This window comes from Dermacentor andersoni, chromosome 5 (assembly GCF_023375885.2).
Source record: "Dermacentor andersoni chromosome 5, qqDerAnde1_hic_scaffold, whole genome shotgun sequence".
Lineage (NCBI taxonomy): Eukaryota > Metazoa > Arthropoda > Arachnida > Ixodida > Ixodidae > Dermacentor > Dermacentor andersoni.
In genome coordinates this window covers 91873275-91891859 of record NC_092818.1, presented here as the reverse complement: position 1 = coordinate 91891859, position 18585 = coordinate 91873275, and the positions used below count along the sequence as shown (strand labels likewise).

At 43.5% G+C, this 18585-nt stretch overlaps 1 protein-coding gene across 2 annotated transcripts in view; it reads left to right on the top strand.

Annotated features, from left to right (window-relative positions):
• LOC126530860 (uncharacterized) overlaps positions 1 to 18585 on the top strand; it is a 117401-nt gene that overhangs the window by 67592 nt on the left and 31224 nt on the right. For both annotated transcript variants that reach the window (XM_050178163.3, XM_050178162.3), the window contains exons 2-5: positions 1080 to 1308; positions 4694 to 5032; positions 9405 to 9735; positions 15523 to 15726. In XM_050178163.3, the coding sequence (XP_050034120.2) occupies positions 1103 to 1308; positions 4694 to 5032; positions 9405 to 9735; positions 15523 to 15726 (1080 nt within the window). In that variant the 5' untranslated portion in view covers positions 1080 to 1102. The remainder of the gene's footprint in view (positions 1 to 1079; positions 1309 to 4693; positions 5033 to 9404; positions 9736 to 15522; positions 15727 to 18585) is intronic.

The window sequence follows — 18585 nt, the reverse complement described above, 5'->3', positions numbered from 1 at the left end:
TGAAGACAAGTCCCATTGCAGAAACAGCCTTTATTGTGTTAGTGCAGGACATATCCTTAAGTTTTCAAGTTTGTTCAGTTTTGACTTGCCTGGCTTTGCTGTAGTGGTCGCGTCTGATTAACTGTTTGGAGGCTTGTGAGACCTTATCAGGATACAAAACACTGCAGCAGTAAACATAATAAGTGGTTATTGTCAATGTTGCCATCATTAGGGACTGGAAGAAATAGCTTTTAGTTCAAGTTGCGAAGTTGAGAGGCCGACCATTTTCAGCCAAGTACCTCTTTAGTGTAGATTGCTTGAAGTAGGTTTGCTTTCTAGAATACATTTGTTGTTAGCAGTTGCAGTAGTGAGAGTGAAGGCAATACGTTTTGTTTATGGTACCTCAGCTGAATGGCCAATTTATGAACAGAATTAATATAATACCTGTGATACTATCTCTCCATGGTTTCTGTGCAATATAGATAACATATCATTTTATAATATAACTCGTTTGTTTACCACCTTTTATCCAGCTTTAGGTAATTCAAATTTTTTGAAACAAAAATTTGTGGTCCTTATAGAAGTTTTGATTAACATGACTGTAATGCAATGCCAGTGAAATTTGCCGTCACTTTAAGTACTTTGTTCATTGCACTAATGTCTTTGTTTTGTGTTCATGGCAATATGCCTTCACTGGTGCTGAGCTGATTTCAGCACTTCCGTACACCTTGTGATTTGTGCAGTGCTTAGCGATTCCAACATGGCACTCGGAGCATATGGCTGCTGACTCGTATTGCACCAGCAGTAGGCTCTGGGGATGCCAAGCTGACACATTGTGTTATGCGTTAAAAGCTAGAACCTTTGTGACCACATTGTGATTGCAAGAAGTGCCAGCTGCCATGCGATCCATGTATCACATTTGAATTGCCGAGCACTGTAGTACACACTGCACTTTTTGGGATGAACATTCAGAGATGAAGCACATGGTATGGCAATTGTGGAACGTACACATTGTTGATATTCCGATGAACATGCAAGCCAGTGGCAAGAGCAGAGCTGTGCGCTAACCACGCGGCTGTTTATGCTTTGACATGATGCAGGAAGAGCAGGCGCCCTGTCAGGCATGATGGAGGCGGCCCTGGCTCAGCAGCAGCAGCAGTACGACCTGTCGCAACTGAACTACACAAACAACAACAGCAGCAGCCTTGGGGCGCTAAGGCGGCCACAAAAGGATGCACCTGCTAGCACCACTTCCTCATGCACGGACTCTGTGCTGCTGCAGGATGGGGGAGATGAGCTGCAGTGGTGCGCCGACTACCCTTTCAACAGGTGGGCCTCAGAGTCTGCGTTGTTGCAAAATGTTTTTGTGGGGACGCTTCCGGTATAGTCGGCACATGTTTAATGATATAACCATGAGTGTGACGTGATAGTTGCACAACTTTATAGCCGGATTGGCCGCATGACTTGATATAAGGATGTAATGGCCACCCGTGTACCTTGATACTGGTGAAGCACCACACGCTTACTGCAGAAAATATGGGTTCAGTGAGCTCTCACCTGTGGCAAGTAATTTTTTTTACCACTGTCATTTCCCTTTACCTTATTATTTCTACATTTTATTTAAACATAACATTTCTCCTAGGCTTTCTCTTGCTTCATTCTGTTACTTTGTATGGTTGTGCTTAAAGGTAGTTACTGTGACATACGAAACACTGTTGTGACGGAAAGCCCTGATATCTCGGGCTCTTTTTTTTTTAGAAGCGCAAGCTGTGCATCTTGACAAATCTTGGTCAGTTCATGAGCGTGCGCTAGCATGCATAAAGGTAATGGCAGAACAAACTTAATTCCTTGTACATTTGGGAATATGGCGTGGCGAACAGTAAAAAGATATGTAATTGTAATATAGATTTTTTCTAAGAGTTCTGATGTATGTTCATGTGATGCATGTGTATGTGCACCTGTATCCACTGTTGCAAATGGGTCGCAAGCCCCAAGGGTAGCGTTGGCCTGGCGGCCTGGGGCACAACTGGAAGCATCCGAAGGTCCCGGCAAAGCATGAGTCGACTGCTAACAGAACAACTTGTTTATTCTAGCATCGCAAAAGAGCGGGCGGTCAGGTCGACCGAAGTGGAGAGACGGGAGAGCACGTTACTCGACAGAAGAAATCGGAGCCTCTCTCTTGGCGTCCGGGGGCAGCTGCTTTTATACTCTCGCAGTCGAGGGCAAGAAGGAACGTCTCTGGGTGAGGCCACGTGACGGCGGTGCTTGGGCACGTTGAGACTAGAAGGTGACGCATCCGCCGGGCCGGCGCCGGTCAGACCTCCTCGCTTCACACTTGGGGAGCTCCTCTCCCCGGCTGCCGCGCCTTGACAAGCATGGGCACCAACATGCACACACACACACACACGAATACACGTGGCATTGAAACATGCCTGGATGCGCTTGGCGGGGAGGCGTTGCGGCAGCGCTGAACGGGCCAAAATGTCCGCCGCTTTGAACGAAGCCCCAGCGTCCGTTGCATCCGCGCCGGCTATACTGCGCGTCGTAGGCGAAACCTAACACCACGTACTACCATATGCCAGAATGAAACGCAAGCATAAGAAAGACAAGACTGCGTGACAGCAATAATGTAACAACTCTATAAGAATGCCATTTGTTGTTGTGCTTCATCAGTGGTAAGCGTGGCGCTCCTCTGCCCACATTATCGACAGGGAGCTGGCTTTGCATGGTGGATGATTAAACACACAGAATCGAGCAGAGGGAATCGCTACATATATATTGGAACATATTTACATTCCACCTTTGCCAGTGTAAGAATACTCCTGTGATTCATTCAGTTGTCCAGTTTTTTGGTGTAGGTGAATCCCATATTAAAATTTCAAGTAATAAAGCAGAGGATTCAAGCAATAAAGCAGAGAAACTGTTCTAGTTTGTTTGTCTCTGTTTGCTCTTCATCCAGTGCAGTGGGACATTGACTGCCACTTCCTTGATGCACACATTGTTCAGATACCAGCTTATATATGAAAATTGACTGCATAATAAGTTTGTTCTTATATGTGTATTACTTTGTGCCGAGATGAAAAAAAACGGTGTGAGGAGAAGAGGAAGATGATGTGACGCTGGTATCAGTCAGTGATATTGCGCTGCCCTTTGTTATAGTGCTACACATTCTCTTTGTCTATATATCCCCTGTGAATGCTATTCTCCGTAATACCTGTATTCTGTATAGGTGCTTTGTAGGTGTAGGTGTGAGCAAAAACAAAGCTATTGCTGCAGGCCCTCCGTCTGCAGCAGTAGCTTTGTGACATGGCGAAGTTTCTGGACATTACCTCCCACCACGCTCCACCTCGTGCAGCCCAGCAGAGGCTCACATGCAGGCGTAGTCATAGTTCATTTCAAGAAATCATTGCTGCTGTGGTCACATGCCAACACAAGCTATTTTAGTTTCCCTCCCATTCTTACTTCTTTCATTACTTTTATGTGAATGATGCCTACCCTTTGTGCAGTACAGAAAGGTTTATTGCTTCATCCAACTTCATTTTGGTGGAAATAAGTTGCCACGCTTTGCAGCTGTGCCAAGTTCACCACAAATAGTTGCTTGTCACATTTGGGAATATAAAAACTGCAGCAACGGCACAAGGTGCTGATACGGGAGGACGCCGAGATAGCATGAGCAGTGAGCTTTGTGACAGTGCATGCAGGTGAAAACATGTGAACAGTGTGAATGGGACCACAGACAAACATTTCCACAAAAATAGATCACAGTGGCACAGTTCCACTACACTGCAGGAAGCCAGCATAGAATCCAAACAAAGGGTTTCATCCTTGTGACTCATCAACAGGTGGCCAAGGTGCACACGTGGTGTTGTACTCGCAAACAAAGAGCACTTCTGCTGCTTTTGTTCTTTGTGTAGGCTGGCTGTTGAATGGTGGATGTCACGAAGGGAAGAGCTTGCAGTTGCAGCCTGAGCACTGTGCACCGCATTGTGTCTTGATATTATATATGTATTCGGTTTGAGAACAAAACATTTTGATGGCCGTTTAGTGCTTGCGTTTCTTCCTCTTTGTCTCTCCTTGCTTTTTTATGATGTGTGTGCATTACTAACCTTTCCAAGTTGCCGTCTGGTTGTGAATTTATGTGACACGCACCATGGGTGACGTGGCAGGATTGCATTAATATTCAACTTGTTTTAAAGGGGCTTCACAATACCTTTCAGGTACTTAATCTGTCTTGTTTTCCCTCTGCTACCTTAGGTCTTTCTTCTTTGTTAGTGCAGGCACAATATGGCAAATGCGGCATTTGAAGTACTTTACCAATCTTGAGCAACCATGCTCTGTCCATTTTTAAGCTTCTTGTTCTCTTCTACTGCCAAAAAGGGGGACATGATCATTAATGTTATCATATTCAGTTAGGGCATAAGTATGCAAGGTATCATGAAGGATTGGGCCACAGAAAAAAGTGACCATGTGCATTGCAGAGCTCTGCTTTGATGGTTCCTGATGCACACATGCAACTTCCTCGCTTAAATGTCTGCATGCAGATGTGCAGGTTCTCTTGCGTAGCAAAAATATGGCTAAACAAAAGTGCACTAGATCTTTTAAAGATCAGCCCAGATTTATTTGTAGCTCTCCGTATGCCTCGGGTGGTGGGGGAATGCAGGAGTGCAAATCCTTGCTTTCTTGCTTCATTTTCTGTTTCTTCATTCCTTTCCAGGGAATTCCAGAGGCATCTATGCTCCTCATCGCTCACGTCATCAGGTCGGCTAATGCGTCGCAGCATCTTGTCAGTGTCCGGGGATGCCTGCGTGATAGGCAGTGATGATGGCGGAGGCCTTGGTGGTGTGGATCTCTCATACGAGGACCTGTCTAAGAACTTTGATGCCAACCTGGCGGAAATCGACATGGAGACCTTTCGGTCGGAGGACATTCATGCCATCCTCACGCTTCCTGCCCTGTATGGAGGGGACTTCCAGTCGGCCAGCCGGGGGGAGCAGTGCGCCTCGGTGTCTGGCTCATTTCTGGAAGCTCTGCCACTGGATGCCTCTTCAGTGCAGTAAGCAACATTTATCTACATTTATCTACATTAGGGTGGCAATGTGCAGAATTGCGATATGGCAAAAAAGTTTTATAGAACATAGGGTCCTCTTTTCACGTGTTCTATAATTCATAGGCTAAAAATCAAGTGTAACTTTTAAAGAGGAAAGCTGAGAGGAAATCGGGGTCTTCGCTGTCTGGTGGCCAAAAGCTCGCGATTTTCCTGGCAGCTGTCACAGACATTTAATGCAAGCAATGGTTTCTGTTTGGACACAAACATATTCAACCAATCTTAAACAATGAAACATGTTGTGACAAAGAGAACAGCTTGCTAGTCATGTTACCGACTCATTTCTACAACTTCTCGTTGGTAGGCGATATTTGTACTATAAGAAGCGCACGTACACAAACAAGCAAATGAACAAAAATGATGCTTGGTGATTCCTTCTTCACTTTGTTCTACGCACCTTATTTAGCGCAGGAAACAAGTATAGGTTATTGTGTGCACAAAAGATGGGATGGTTTTCCTTGTTTTACAAGCTCTTGTTGACATACATTATCATATGCATTTCGAGCATTTCTGTATTCATCCTAGATATCCTGTATCATCCTGGTTTTTTTACCGCTTCACGCCATACGCTCTTGCAATAAAATAATGGAATAATACGCGGACTAACCTGTCACCCCTGTTCGAACGTAATATAGTCGAGTAAATGTCCTTTCAGCGTCACAGTTACTGTTCACAATGCAGAGCGATGTTAGCACTGCGTTTGCTTTCTCTAACGCTTTACCACCGGTTAGGTACACTATGTGCAGGAAATGTGATGTGGTTAGCCATTGTTGTATTCATGTAAACGCAGCTCCTAGGAAAGCAACAAGCATTCATTCACTCAAGGCTGGCAGGTGCTGAATATATTATATGTGCCACCTTTCACTTGAGTTGTTAGCAAAAAGGGATTGTTATATCATGTTCATATATGAATGATATTGCTGATATGATATATCTTGACCATTTGCTCACACATGGTAGGCAGCACTCATTGGATGAGTAACACCTGCATTTATTATTATCGTTTACAAAAGGGCTAACTTTGAGGAGAAATCGGGTTTAACCCAATTTCGATGAAACTTCTTTGGGGTGCAAAAATCGGGAATTATATATGTTTATATGCCAGTCAGTGTTTCTGCACAGAATATAAACAATTTTAACGCAAAGCTTTATCAGGATCGATCCCTGGGTCCTCTCCGTTCAACTGGGTATCCTCAATCGCAGCTTCAATAATAATTGTAAATATAGTGTTCAATGGCGAGTTTTCAATCGGAGTTGCCCAACGGCTTGATGCTCTACCCATTAGGACTCAGACACATGCTTTGAAGGACAGAACAGCAGCCCTACCAGTCCTTCCCTCGTGCATGCTAGCATTTTGAGACATTGGGCGTGTGTGTTGCATCGCATAGTGGCAATTTGCTTAACACAACTGCAAGAGCGCCAGTTTATGTCATGTTTCCTTTGTAGTAGCTGTTGCTTTGAGACGCTATGTGGAATTGCACCGCCTTCAGGACTGGCTCAATTTGGCCTGCTGCACACAACACCCAGCGTGTGTTGTTCCGTCTACTTCAGTGGTGCATTGTGCATGCAAGTGCGTCCTCCTTCTCTTGATGCTCAAGTATCAGGCTTTGTACTCCAAGTGGCATTAGGGATTCCCCTAATTGCAGCCTCTGTGCCACACCTGTAAAACCAGTTGTAGGCAGGTGTTTGAGAGCGGCATCGAGCATTCTCTCCTTCATTCCCTCTCGTATATAGCAGGTGTGTGTTGTGCGTTGTACTTGAGGTGTCTTTACGTGTCCAGCTACACATGGCGATGAGGAGGCTCACGTCACAATCGTGCTGTATAGAAATATGCTTAGAATGTATGCATCGGTATGCTTATGACGGCTCCTTAGCAAGTCTCAACAGCTGAAGTTAAGTATATGCACAAGCCAATATGCTAAAACCTTTCATCACTTGCATTTTGCAGCAAACACTTTGTGTTACCATAGATTTCCATGATGTGTGGGATCTGCATATTTTTTTCTTTAGAGACTTCAGTTTGCTGAGCCAACATTGTCAGTATTGTAAGTTGTGAAGATTCAGCATAAGATAACTAAGATCTGTCTGCTTAGCTTGCTTCAAATGCAACTAACTGTTAGAAGTAATTTTACAATAAATTTTTAAGCTGGAATTTAAGATAAGCTTTCTATAAGCTACGTAAATTTAATATCTACATATAGATTATTTTCATGCATTCAGTGCATTTCCATTAAACTGAATCTCTGGTATCGCTAACAGATCTGCAAAATGCCTTTGTGTTCAGCATCAGTCGTTAACACATAGACTTCTTGGGGGGAATTGTTGCAGATATGCATTGAAGTCTTACTAATAATAATAAAGACAATCAATAACTACATGTTGATGGAAAATTACAGTTGTTGATTCTTGAACCGTTTGCTGTGACTGTATTACTGCATGAAGCTAGGCTTCTAAATTAAATTATATGGCTAAAAAAAATTGAAAACTGAAATTGACCCTTATAAGCTGTGCCTGTGCACAAAGTCGCACATTAATGTAGCGAAGCCCTACTACACATTGGAAATTTTCCAGGAAGCATCTGTTTTGTGCTTTGTGTTCGTATCTTCACGGCTGAAGAAAGTTGAAAAACATTGTTTCTGAGGACAAAGAGGGCCACCAAGGAGTATTATGATATCAGTGTGTGGTGCTTGCTCCTCTCAGGAGACAGCCTGGCTAGCCTGATCAAACGAAAACACATCTTGACCTTATTATATGGGCAACCAGGAAAGAAGAGATCAAATACAAGGAAGAGGTTCACAGGAAGATGGAGGAGGTTGGGTTGGGACTCTGGGAAGGTGGATGACCAGTGAAGCTGTAGCACATCATACAGGGTTAGACAGGGGTACATGTATTTATTTCCATCATTTGATAATGATAGTGATGATAACTTTGTGGTTACTGTGATATGCACTGATTGGTTCGGTTATATCCCTGGACAGATTGTTGGCCAAAATTAAATCTATACACAGCTGTTGTTGACTAATTGAGTGACTCGGATTGGTGTGGCACGTCAAACCAAGCTCTTCTAGCACAGACTGAGTGAACCATTTCTTGTATGGTTTTGAAATGTCCACGATGAAGTCTCCAACGATAACACAGGAGTAGTGTCATCGTGGCTAGCCAATGCTAAGTCTATGGTCATGAACTTCTCAATACCACACTTGGGTGTGCCTGGAGATATATATACACAATGGATATCACAATTCCCTCTTTTGTTTGTACGGCACAGACATCCCCACAGTCGGTGACATTATCCTCTTGCGAGTCAAGAGTGTATGGTTCTACATACATTTTGTCCTTTGTGTATATGGCAGTGCCTCCTGCTCGTGAGTCCAGTATACCCATCGACTTGAAACAATGCATCTTGATTTATTTATTTCATTTATTATTATTATTAAATGCGAAGCATTTCTTTGGGAACATTTCCCACTTTGACAGTACTATCTAACCACCTACGTCTTGGTGCACTCATGGTCGTCCCGGTAACTTGGTATGTACCAAAACTGGCATAGTATGACAAGAGTGTATGACAAACATAAACAATCGATCATGACATGAATATCATGACGTGTGTCATGTAGGTGTTGAAACAGCTACCTACGTCGGGGTGCTCTCATGCTCATTTCGTTAACTTGGTAGGTACCAAAATTGGCATAGTATGATGTATGACGAACATAAATGACAGGTCATGACATGTGTGTCATGTAGGTCATGAAACAGCCGCCTACGTCTTGGTGCTCTTGGTGTCATTTCGTTAACTTGGTAGGCTTGGTACACTGCTTTTCATAACATCGATTCCCACAAAGTGTGGGATCTACCAGCTTTTATTATTATTATTATTATTATTATTATTATTATTATTATTATTATTATTATTATGGGCAGAGTGCCTAAAGCGTGCTTCACCTCTGCTGCAGGTTAGCCCAGTATTCCACTATTTTCGGGATCGGCCCATGCTCACCTTTTCTATGGTTGACAGACAGACATGAAAAATACATGGAACCCTAACCATATGAAGCTTTGCTGTAATTGATAAACAGCAGGCAAAGAAGGGAGGCCTCAGCTTTGAGCCAACGTTTTTGACAAGGGAACTTGTTTTCGAAGACAGATGCCCTAGTTGAAACATTGGTTCTGGGCTGAAACATCCCTCATACATCCACTATACATAAAAACAATGAAACAAGGTGTTACCAACATCAGTAAATTGCACATACAGGCTGGCATGAGTGAACGAACTGGCATGCTAAATAGACTATCAGTGACATTCTTTTCTTTCCTTCAGTGCAAAAACAGAGAGCAGCTCGGGACATGAGGAAGATTCTGGTGAGATGTCCATCTGCCGGGACGAGCCACTCTTCTCGCCCGTCAAGGAGTGTGGACCCCCGCTGACGGGAGGGCGGGTTGGTGCTGGCAACGGGGGTGCCCTCTCCACGGACAGCCTGGACTGCAGCTCGTTTGAGGAGCATGATCTTGTGCTGACGTGCCAGGCCAACAAGGACAACTACACGATAGCCTTCCAGCAGAGTGGAACACACTTCTCGGACGACCTATCGGAAGGCAGCGTGCCCTCGGACCAGCAGAGCCACCACAGCAGCAGTGCTGCGAGTGCTGCGGTGGGTCATTATTGCAGGAAGTTTAGTTAGTTGGCTGAACAGAATTGAACAGCCACAAAAGATGGTGATGTACAGTGTAGAATACATCCCCTCTTTTGCGCTGTTCGACTTGCTTCAACATGAACCAACAAGCCTTGTTTAGCATGCTTCTGCAGCTGGTTGGTTTGCTTGAATTGTGTTGTATTTGCTGTGTTAAAGGAACTGTCTACCATTCAGTACATGTTTTTTGGGTTGGGGTGGGAGCTGGAAGGGCGTGTTTCACTTTGATGGAAACTAGCATTCTTTTATTCCATAAGCAAGGAATTATATCTTCCATTTGGTTCTGAAAGTGGTGCAAAAATGATGTGTGGTTTCACTCGACGGTGGAACAGTGTAAGCCAAACTGTGTACCATCATGTGACCTAATACCCTTCCAGGGAGAGTTATATTGCTTACATACATTGACATAGTGCTTAAAATTGTATTTTAGGTGCTTTAGGTGATTTCAACTAAGATGTCATTAACTCGCGTTTGTTCCCTCACCCAATCTGCTCTTTTCTTATCCCTTAACGTTATACCCATCATTCTTCTTTCCATAGCTCGTTGCATCGTCCTTAATTTAAAGGGCCCCTGAAACGGTTCGGATAAATTTTGTAGACTCGTAGGGTACAGCTTAAGTAGAACATTCGCACCACAATTTAAGTGAAGCGTTACGTATTAATGGAGCTACAAGCGATTACAAGTTACTCTCCTGCCTAGCTATGCTTTTCCTCCTCAACTCGTTCGCCGAGCGATCGGGGCTAAGCTCCGTTTTCACTGGTTCTGCGTCACGATGCGACGTCATATCGTCCACTTCCGGTTGTTTTGGAGCCCGCCCCCACCCGCGCGAAACCTCTCCACTAGCCGCTTGGCCGTCGACCCCAAGCGAGAGCTATCGAAGCAGCGTGCGTTGCGAGCATTCTGTTGTAGCGCCGAACGTGTCTAGTATTCCGGTAATCACACACTAGCTGAACATTTCGATGGAACGGTGGAGGCATAAATTCAAGTTGATGAAGGAACTTTAGCGTAGACGTACGTGAGCTGCCTGATCGGTCTCCACGGTCCAGCCGTGGAGACCGCCGTGGAGACCGTGGAGCCGTGGAGACCATTGGCGCAGAGCTTAACCAGCCAAAGAAAGAGCTAATATTGCTCTGACCAAGTGTAAAACATTTTAAACATTTACAAAAACAATGTGTTAACGATTACACTCCTGCGAAAAATTTACACCAGCAGCAAAGTAGAATACATTTTGTTACTGTTACTGTGTGTGGTTGAGCTCTATGCCACCAGGTGGCTGCACCATGCAGACCATTCACTTTTGCGCTTCTGTTCATCCCCTGAAACGACACACAAGGGGACACAGCCAGGCCCTGTCCCCTTGCACTTGCATTTACCCTAATACCAGACTCGCGAAACGCTATTGCGCTAGTAATCTTCCAGTGTAAAGTGACGGCCGCAATCGCACAAATCCTGGCGCCAATCGGATAGCGGCAGTCCGATGTGCTGCAGCCAGTCCGCTCGTCTACTGGGTTGCAGAGGGACACGCTGTCGCAGCTTGACATATTGCCAGTCGCTACGTTTGCAGTCCACAGTGCAACAAAGTCGAATCATAGCGCTCGCGAAAAGACAAACCGACACTGACGGCGGGGCTCCCGTCAAAGATGGAGCACGTTGTAACACAAGCAGACGACACTTGCTGTGTGCCGGAAGTGCCTAAGTGTACTGAAAAATTGTTCTTGTGCATTCTCTTTATGTTACTTTCTTTATATAAAAGCAAACTAACTAACATTCCAACTATTACGAACATCATTTGTTTAGCATAAGGTTGGAAAAATTATCGATCACGCGCCCTGGTCAGCCAATCGGATAGCTCGCCCCACTGACGTCATATGGTGATTTCGGTCATATGGGTAGTGGCGGCTTAAAATTCCGCCAAGCAGTGTGCTGCGATTGGCAGCGATGTGCATTTTTAAAACCTTATAATAAATTACACACTTTATGCAGAGCACTTAGATGTCTCAATTAATGATCAGGAGGACCTACTCTAATGACTCAGTACGTTTGTAGAAAATCGTTAAAATCGTTTCAGGGTCCCTTTAAGTAGAACCCTTTTCGTAAGCCTCCAGGTTTCTGCCCCGTAGGTGAGTACTGGTACGACACAGCTATTATACACTTTTCTCTTGAGGGATAATGGCAACCTGCTGTTCATGATCTGAGAATGCCTGCCAAATGCACCCCAGCCCATTCTTATTTTTCTGATTATTTCAGTCTCATGATCCGGATCCGCGATCACTACCTGCCCTAAGTAGATGTATTCCCTTACCACTTCCAGTGCCTCGCTACCTATCGTAAACTGCTGTTCTCTTTCGAGACTGTTAAACATTACTTTAGTTTTCTGCAGATTAATTTTTAGACCCACCCTTCTGCCTTGCCTCTCCAGGTCAGTGAGCATGCATTGCAGTTGGTCCCCCGAGTTACTAAGCAAGGCAATATCATCAGAGAATCACAAGTTACTTAGGTATTCTCCATTTACTCGTATCCCCAATTCTTCCCAATCCAAGTCTCTGAATACCTCCTGTAAACACGCTGTGAATAGCATTGGAGAGATCGTATCTCCCTGCCTTACGCCTTTTTTTATTGGAATTTTTTTGCTTTCTTTATGGAGGACTACGGTGGCTGTGGAGGCGCTATAGAGATCTTTCAGTATTTTTACATACGGCTCGTCTACACCCGGATTCTGTAATGCCATCATGACTGCTGAGGTTTCGACTGAATCAAACGCTTTCTTGTAATCAATGAAAGCTATATATAAGAGTTGGTTATATTCCGCATATGTCTCTATCACCTGATTGATAGTGTGAATATGGTCTATTGTTGAGTAGCCTTTACGGAATCCTGCCTGGTCCTTTGGTTAACAAAAGTCTAAGGTGTTCCTGATTCTATTTGCGATTACCTTAGTAAATACTTTGTAGGTAACGGACAGTAAACTGATCGGCCTATAATTTTTCACGTCTTTGACGTCCCCTTTTTTATGGATTAGGATTATGTTAGCATTCTTCCAAGATTTCGGTACGCTCGAGGTCATGAGGCATTGCGTATACAGGGTGGCCAGTTTTTATAGAACAATCTGCCCACTATCCTTCAACAAATGTGATGTTACCTGATCCTTCCCAGCTGCCTTCCCCCTTTGCATAGCTCCCAAGGCTTTCTTTACTTCTTCTGGCGTTACTTGTGGGATTTCAAATTCCTCTAGACTATTCTCTCTTCCATTATCATCGTGAATGCCACTGGTACTGTATAAATCTCTATAGAACTCCTCAGCCACTTCAACTATCTCATCCATATCTGTAATGATATTGCCAGCTTTGTCTCTCAGCGAATACATCTGATTCTTGCCAATTCCTAGTTTCTTCTTCACTACTTTTAGGCTTCCTCTGTTCCTGAGAGCATGTTCAATTCTATCCACATTATACTTCCTTATGTCAGCTGTCTTACGCTTGTTGATTAACTTCGAAAGTTCTGCCTCATGCATCAGTGCATCAGTGCAATTCACATTGTGGTAGCAGTGTGAGGGTTGCTCTCAAAACTTTGCGCTTTTGAGGCATGCCGGTGTCATCACAACGCCAGTGTAGGCATTCCTTACCATAGTGTGCTTGTCGGAGCATTGCACAAAAGGCTTGGATTTCTGCACCAGCGTCAACTGAAACACCCACATTACACAGACTGTGTCTGTAGGAAACAAGATTTTATGTGACTAAGAAAAAACAAAGAAAAACAATAAAACTAATGACTTATGCAATGGATTATGTGCTGAGGAGGGCTATTAAGGTCATAATATCAGTGTTTAACACAAAGTAGCCATTTATGCTGCAACCCTATGCACTTACATTTTCTTGCTTTTACCGGCATTGCATTGCCGTCGCGTTCAGTATTCAATGTTGCTGGCGTCCATACGCAGCTTAAAGAAGAGACTATGCAGATAGAAAGAATGTGTTTTAAAAATTTCTGCTCACTTTCCTAAAAAACAGCTGTGTGTTTAGACACTTTGAATGGTAGGCTTTCAATAGCGCTACAAAATAGGAGGTGCTTGAACATTGGTAGACAGTTCCTCTAAAAGCCAGAAACCATGAAACAGACCACGCGCCAATGCCACGCGCGCGCCAATGCGCAAGCGGTAGTATATAGACACGCGGGAGCAAACTAGCTCTAAAACAAACCATGCAACTAAATCCTAGAGAGGGAGGTGTCCGAAAAAAATTCCTTGTATTCCCTCCCACATAGTGGCAGCACATGACAGAAAAGAAAAAGTTAGGAATGGCACGCTTTTTGAACGTACAGATGGCACCGTAAATATAGGGCATCGACCATGTTGAACTTATTTGCGGCGGCGTATATTTACGTCATTGACCCTGAACGGGTTAATATAAAAGAATTTTCACATCCTAGTATTCATGATGTCGGCAAGTTTCTGTAGTTACATCGCATGTTATGGAGCGTTCTTTGTTAAAAGCACAAATGAAACATTGGGAACAAATAAAGCAGTTTGGTTGCATACGCTGCGTACACAAGATTCCTTAGAACATGCAAATGATTGCTTTATAGTCATTAAAATCTAGCTTTTTTAAGTGACAGCTTGCTCCACTATGCTGGCTCTCATTATGTTTTATACCTATACTACTATGCCTGCAGGGATCAAATTTATCATACTTTTGCTCAAGTTCTATATTTTCTTGTGCTAAGTTGACACATTCAAATATTCAGTAAATATTAAAAAAATATCTGTATTTATGAATAGCGAGTATTCTGTCTAAAGACAAAATTGAATAGCGCACTAGTGATTCGATTTGTTATCAAGCATTTCAAATATTTGCACACCTCTGCCCAGTGCCGATCCTGTCTGTTTGCTGTCTTGTTCTGTTCTCAGTGCTGAAAGTATGTGTACAATAGGTCGTCCTTGTTTGCATCAATTCTAGGCCTGAGAGCATCAAATAAAATGGCACATGACTGTAGAAACATGTTTGAAGTGAGGACGGTAATGACCAAGTAGTGTTTGCTCTATGGCATTCTTTTGGATAGTGTTAAAGTAATGTCATGCACCATTAATTAAAAGTAGTAACATATTTTAGCACATATTACCCACACTGAAAGTTTAAGAAGTACAAATTGTGGGTTAAGTGAACTTTTGCCTTTGAGTAAGGCTTCTCATCGCTCATACAGCTGTGAAGTCATGTGTGGAGGAATAATTCGTATTGCCGAGAAGGCCACACTTCAAAGTAAAAGCCTGCTCTTAAAGGTGTTCTGCATTGCAATGAAGCAGTGTCTCGCTTCAACAGAGCAGTACTAGTCTCAAAACAGGTTAGGAGCAAACATACAAAACAAAAACATTTAGGAACGTTGCTTTAGGCTAGCAGTTGGTGAAGTAACTTCCATAAAAGCTTGTGTGGCTAGCAATGCCATTATTTGCACAGGCAGTATGAGCCAATTAATTTCTTTAAGAGCTTTAGTTGGTAGTGCATGTATTTGCATGTATGAGTTGTATGTGTTTCAGAATAAGGTATCTCTTCAGGACTTTTTGCTTCTGCTTAGTACGGAAATGCACCTAGACTTAGAAATGCACCAGAACTTAGTAATGATATGGTTAAAAAGCTTATTTTTTTTTCAAGCATAATTCTTGTTGCGTCGAGCTGTTGCCCCCTACTGCAAAAGCCATGATGATATCTCTGTGGGTGACTGCAATGTTTGTGTCTGTGTTGTGTTGGACGTATGCAGCCAGCGAGCGGTGGTCCTGGGTCCATGGCGCGGTCCGAGCTGTCCTTCACCACCTGGCACAGGCTAAGGTCGTCGGGTGTCCGGCTCAAGCCGGATTCGGATGCAGGGAAAAGCCAGAGCCTCCCCAACCTTCTTCGACGGTCGGCAGCCGTGGCGGGACGCATGGACGTGGCCGGCAGCTGCCTGCCGCTTTACACGCTGCAGGTGGGATGCGAAAAGCATTACCGGGATCTTAAATGTTGCAGCACGCGACAGGCAACGAATGAACAACACGAAAACAATTGCTGTCGTTGAATTGCCTTATTTTTATATTTTATTTACACTTGAGGAATAGTATGTGAATTACATTCCAAAGCAAGGACTCGTATAAGCTACCACTTACCTGGTATATAGCTTGCAGATACACACTTTGTAGGTATGCTGCTGACTGAAATAGAAACTTGGATGGTGTGGACCTTAGACAAGTAAATTACGATATGTTGAAGTTTCTGCATCCAATAGCTTATGGTTGTGCATTGTCATAATTCATTTTGCTCTTACTTCTCAACATACTGAAATAGATCCAGAGCAAATATGGTTTCCCCTACGAAAATGTTACAGGGCCCCTTTAATTTTAAGCCTGCAGCAGTAGACTCTGTGTATTTCTCTTTGTGGATGAAATCCACCGGCCGAGTTGGGTGAGCCACTTACTGAGGACACTGGTGGGGGTGGACATGTTGGCAGGTGCAGTCAGTTGCGATGGCATTTTCCTGCCACAAATAATCTCATGTTGTTCTTGGTGCCCGTGCAGGTGGGGACCCCGGGCGTCAAGTGTTACACTAGGCTAGAACTGCAATTACAGACATTGCTGTGTGATGGTGTGATGTGCATCCACACTATTGTACTTTCTGAGAAGTAACGAATCTGCTTTGACTGTATGTTTAATGATGAGCCCCATTGTGTGTGCTGGGTGTGCAGCATTTCTCATTATATCATTAAAGCTTACTTGGACACAAGAAGGTTTTATGTCTTAGGATATCTTCCTGCATTGCATGGTTGTCACTACATTTAGCCATGCATTCTGGCGAAGATCCTCGGTAGCAATTCTCTTAATGTCGTGTACTAATTTAAATCTGTTTAATTTGTACAATTGTCATTACATTTAATAGAAAAACCTGATAGCAATTCTTATAATGTTGAGCAGTAATTCTGTGATGTGTCTATTGAACCACTGTTCACTCTCAGTGCAAGCTGTGCTGACTCATTGTCTCATTGATGCTTTTAACCAGAGTTGGCTATCAGTCGTTTACACAACACCGCAAGAATGTTATCTCATTTGTGGGGGCCTGCAAATGCCATATTTACTTGCATTATGATAGCACTCGTGTAATGATTGCACCCCTGAATTTTGTCATCAAAATTCGATTTTTTAAATTTCCTGTGTAATGACCGCACCCCGAACTTGCCGCAGCGATACATCGTGTGCCAAGTCTAGCTAATAATCATTGCGCTTAACGTCTATCGAATGCTATGCGAACGACTCTTCAAGACAAACCAAGCGGTCTGCACGCACCAAACATTCTTAGGCAGATGCCCCATTTCATTTGTTTCATCATTTTCCGCACTTCCATGACAAAAAAAAAAAGCTAGAACCAAACTTGCCTTTATTATGTGTAAGCTTTATAATGGTTTTGGTCAACAACAACAACGCCTTTCGATTCTTCTTGTCTGCACTCGTGGGCATGCAACAAATCATGAGCGGCAACGATACACGTGACCATGTTTACACTGATGCGTTAGAAGTGTGCCCTATTTATATGCCGATGCTTGTAACGCAGCTAAGATATTTGCCCACCCTTAGCGGAAATGTGCCGGTATTAGGATAACAGTGAAGATAAATGCCGTAGTTTCTGCAGCATGCCTGCCATCTGTTTCTATGTCACTGGCAGCCAAGTGCGCCCTCTCTGTTTCTGTCCCCTCAAAGTGGACATGGCTATGTTATAATTATTGTCGCAAACTTGGCAATATTGACGATATTATTCATTGTGATACGGAAGGAACTGTTTCAATGCGTGTAATGTACTCACGAGAAGAAGCAAAATCGTGTTCAACTTGCTCTGCCGGCCGCCATTTTTGTTTTGGTGTCCCACACTACATACATTGGCACCTGCCTATTTGTTGACCTATTGTCATCACGCAGCAAACTGGGATGAAAAAAAAATTTTGTTCTTTTCGCGGGAAATTTAACCCGCGTATTGATTGCACCCATGAATTTGCATCAATTTTTTTGACAAAAAAGTGTGATCATTATGCGAGTAAATATGGTACTTGAATATCACCAAATCGAATTGAATAGTGAGCATTCAAAAAATTCGATTCGCCAATGGAATATCGACTTTGATATATTATGAACCGAATGTTTGGTATAGAGATCCGTGCAGTGCCGCATGGCGTGTTTGCCGTGGCACATGAGCTTGCTGTAGTCCACCTATTTCGGAATCTGAGATATGGCAAATCACACCGAAGCTGACAATGAAAAGGCGCCTTTACTAATGGCACCGACCTCGGGCATTGACTGGCACATGATGGCTACGCGCGGAACGGTGATAGAGTCACATGATGCACGGTCCACAATTTCATCTATCTCGATTATTGACCTCACGATAACTCACCTGTCGTAAAGATGGGAAAGCTGTTCGATATTTTTGAGGAAAACATCAGTGCAGAACTTTCTATGCATTAAATGATTGACATAAAACACAGGTCAATACAAACCGAGAACCTCATTGGTATTCAGTAGAACATGACATCTATAATCCTTTAGCTTCAGAGGGGAAAAAGCACTTGATTCTGTTGAACAAACATTCTATAGATAAAAATGTATTTTGCAAACCTTTCTATACTAGCATGCAGGCATACTACAGTAGACTTCCGTTAATTCGACCCTGACGGGACCAACTAAATTGATGTATTTATCCAGTGGGTTGAAATAAAGATGGAGAAAGAACACAAAACACATTGCTGACTCATTTGGCGCTATTTTCCCGCGTGTAACATGCCCCCAAACTAAATGTGTGCCTGCTT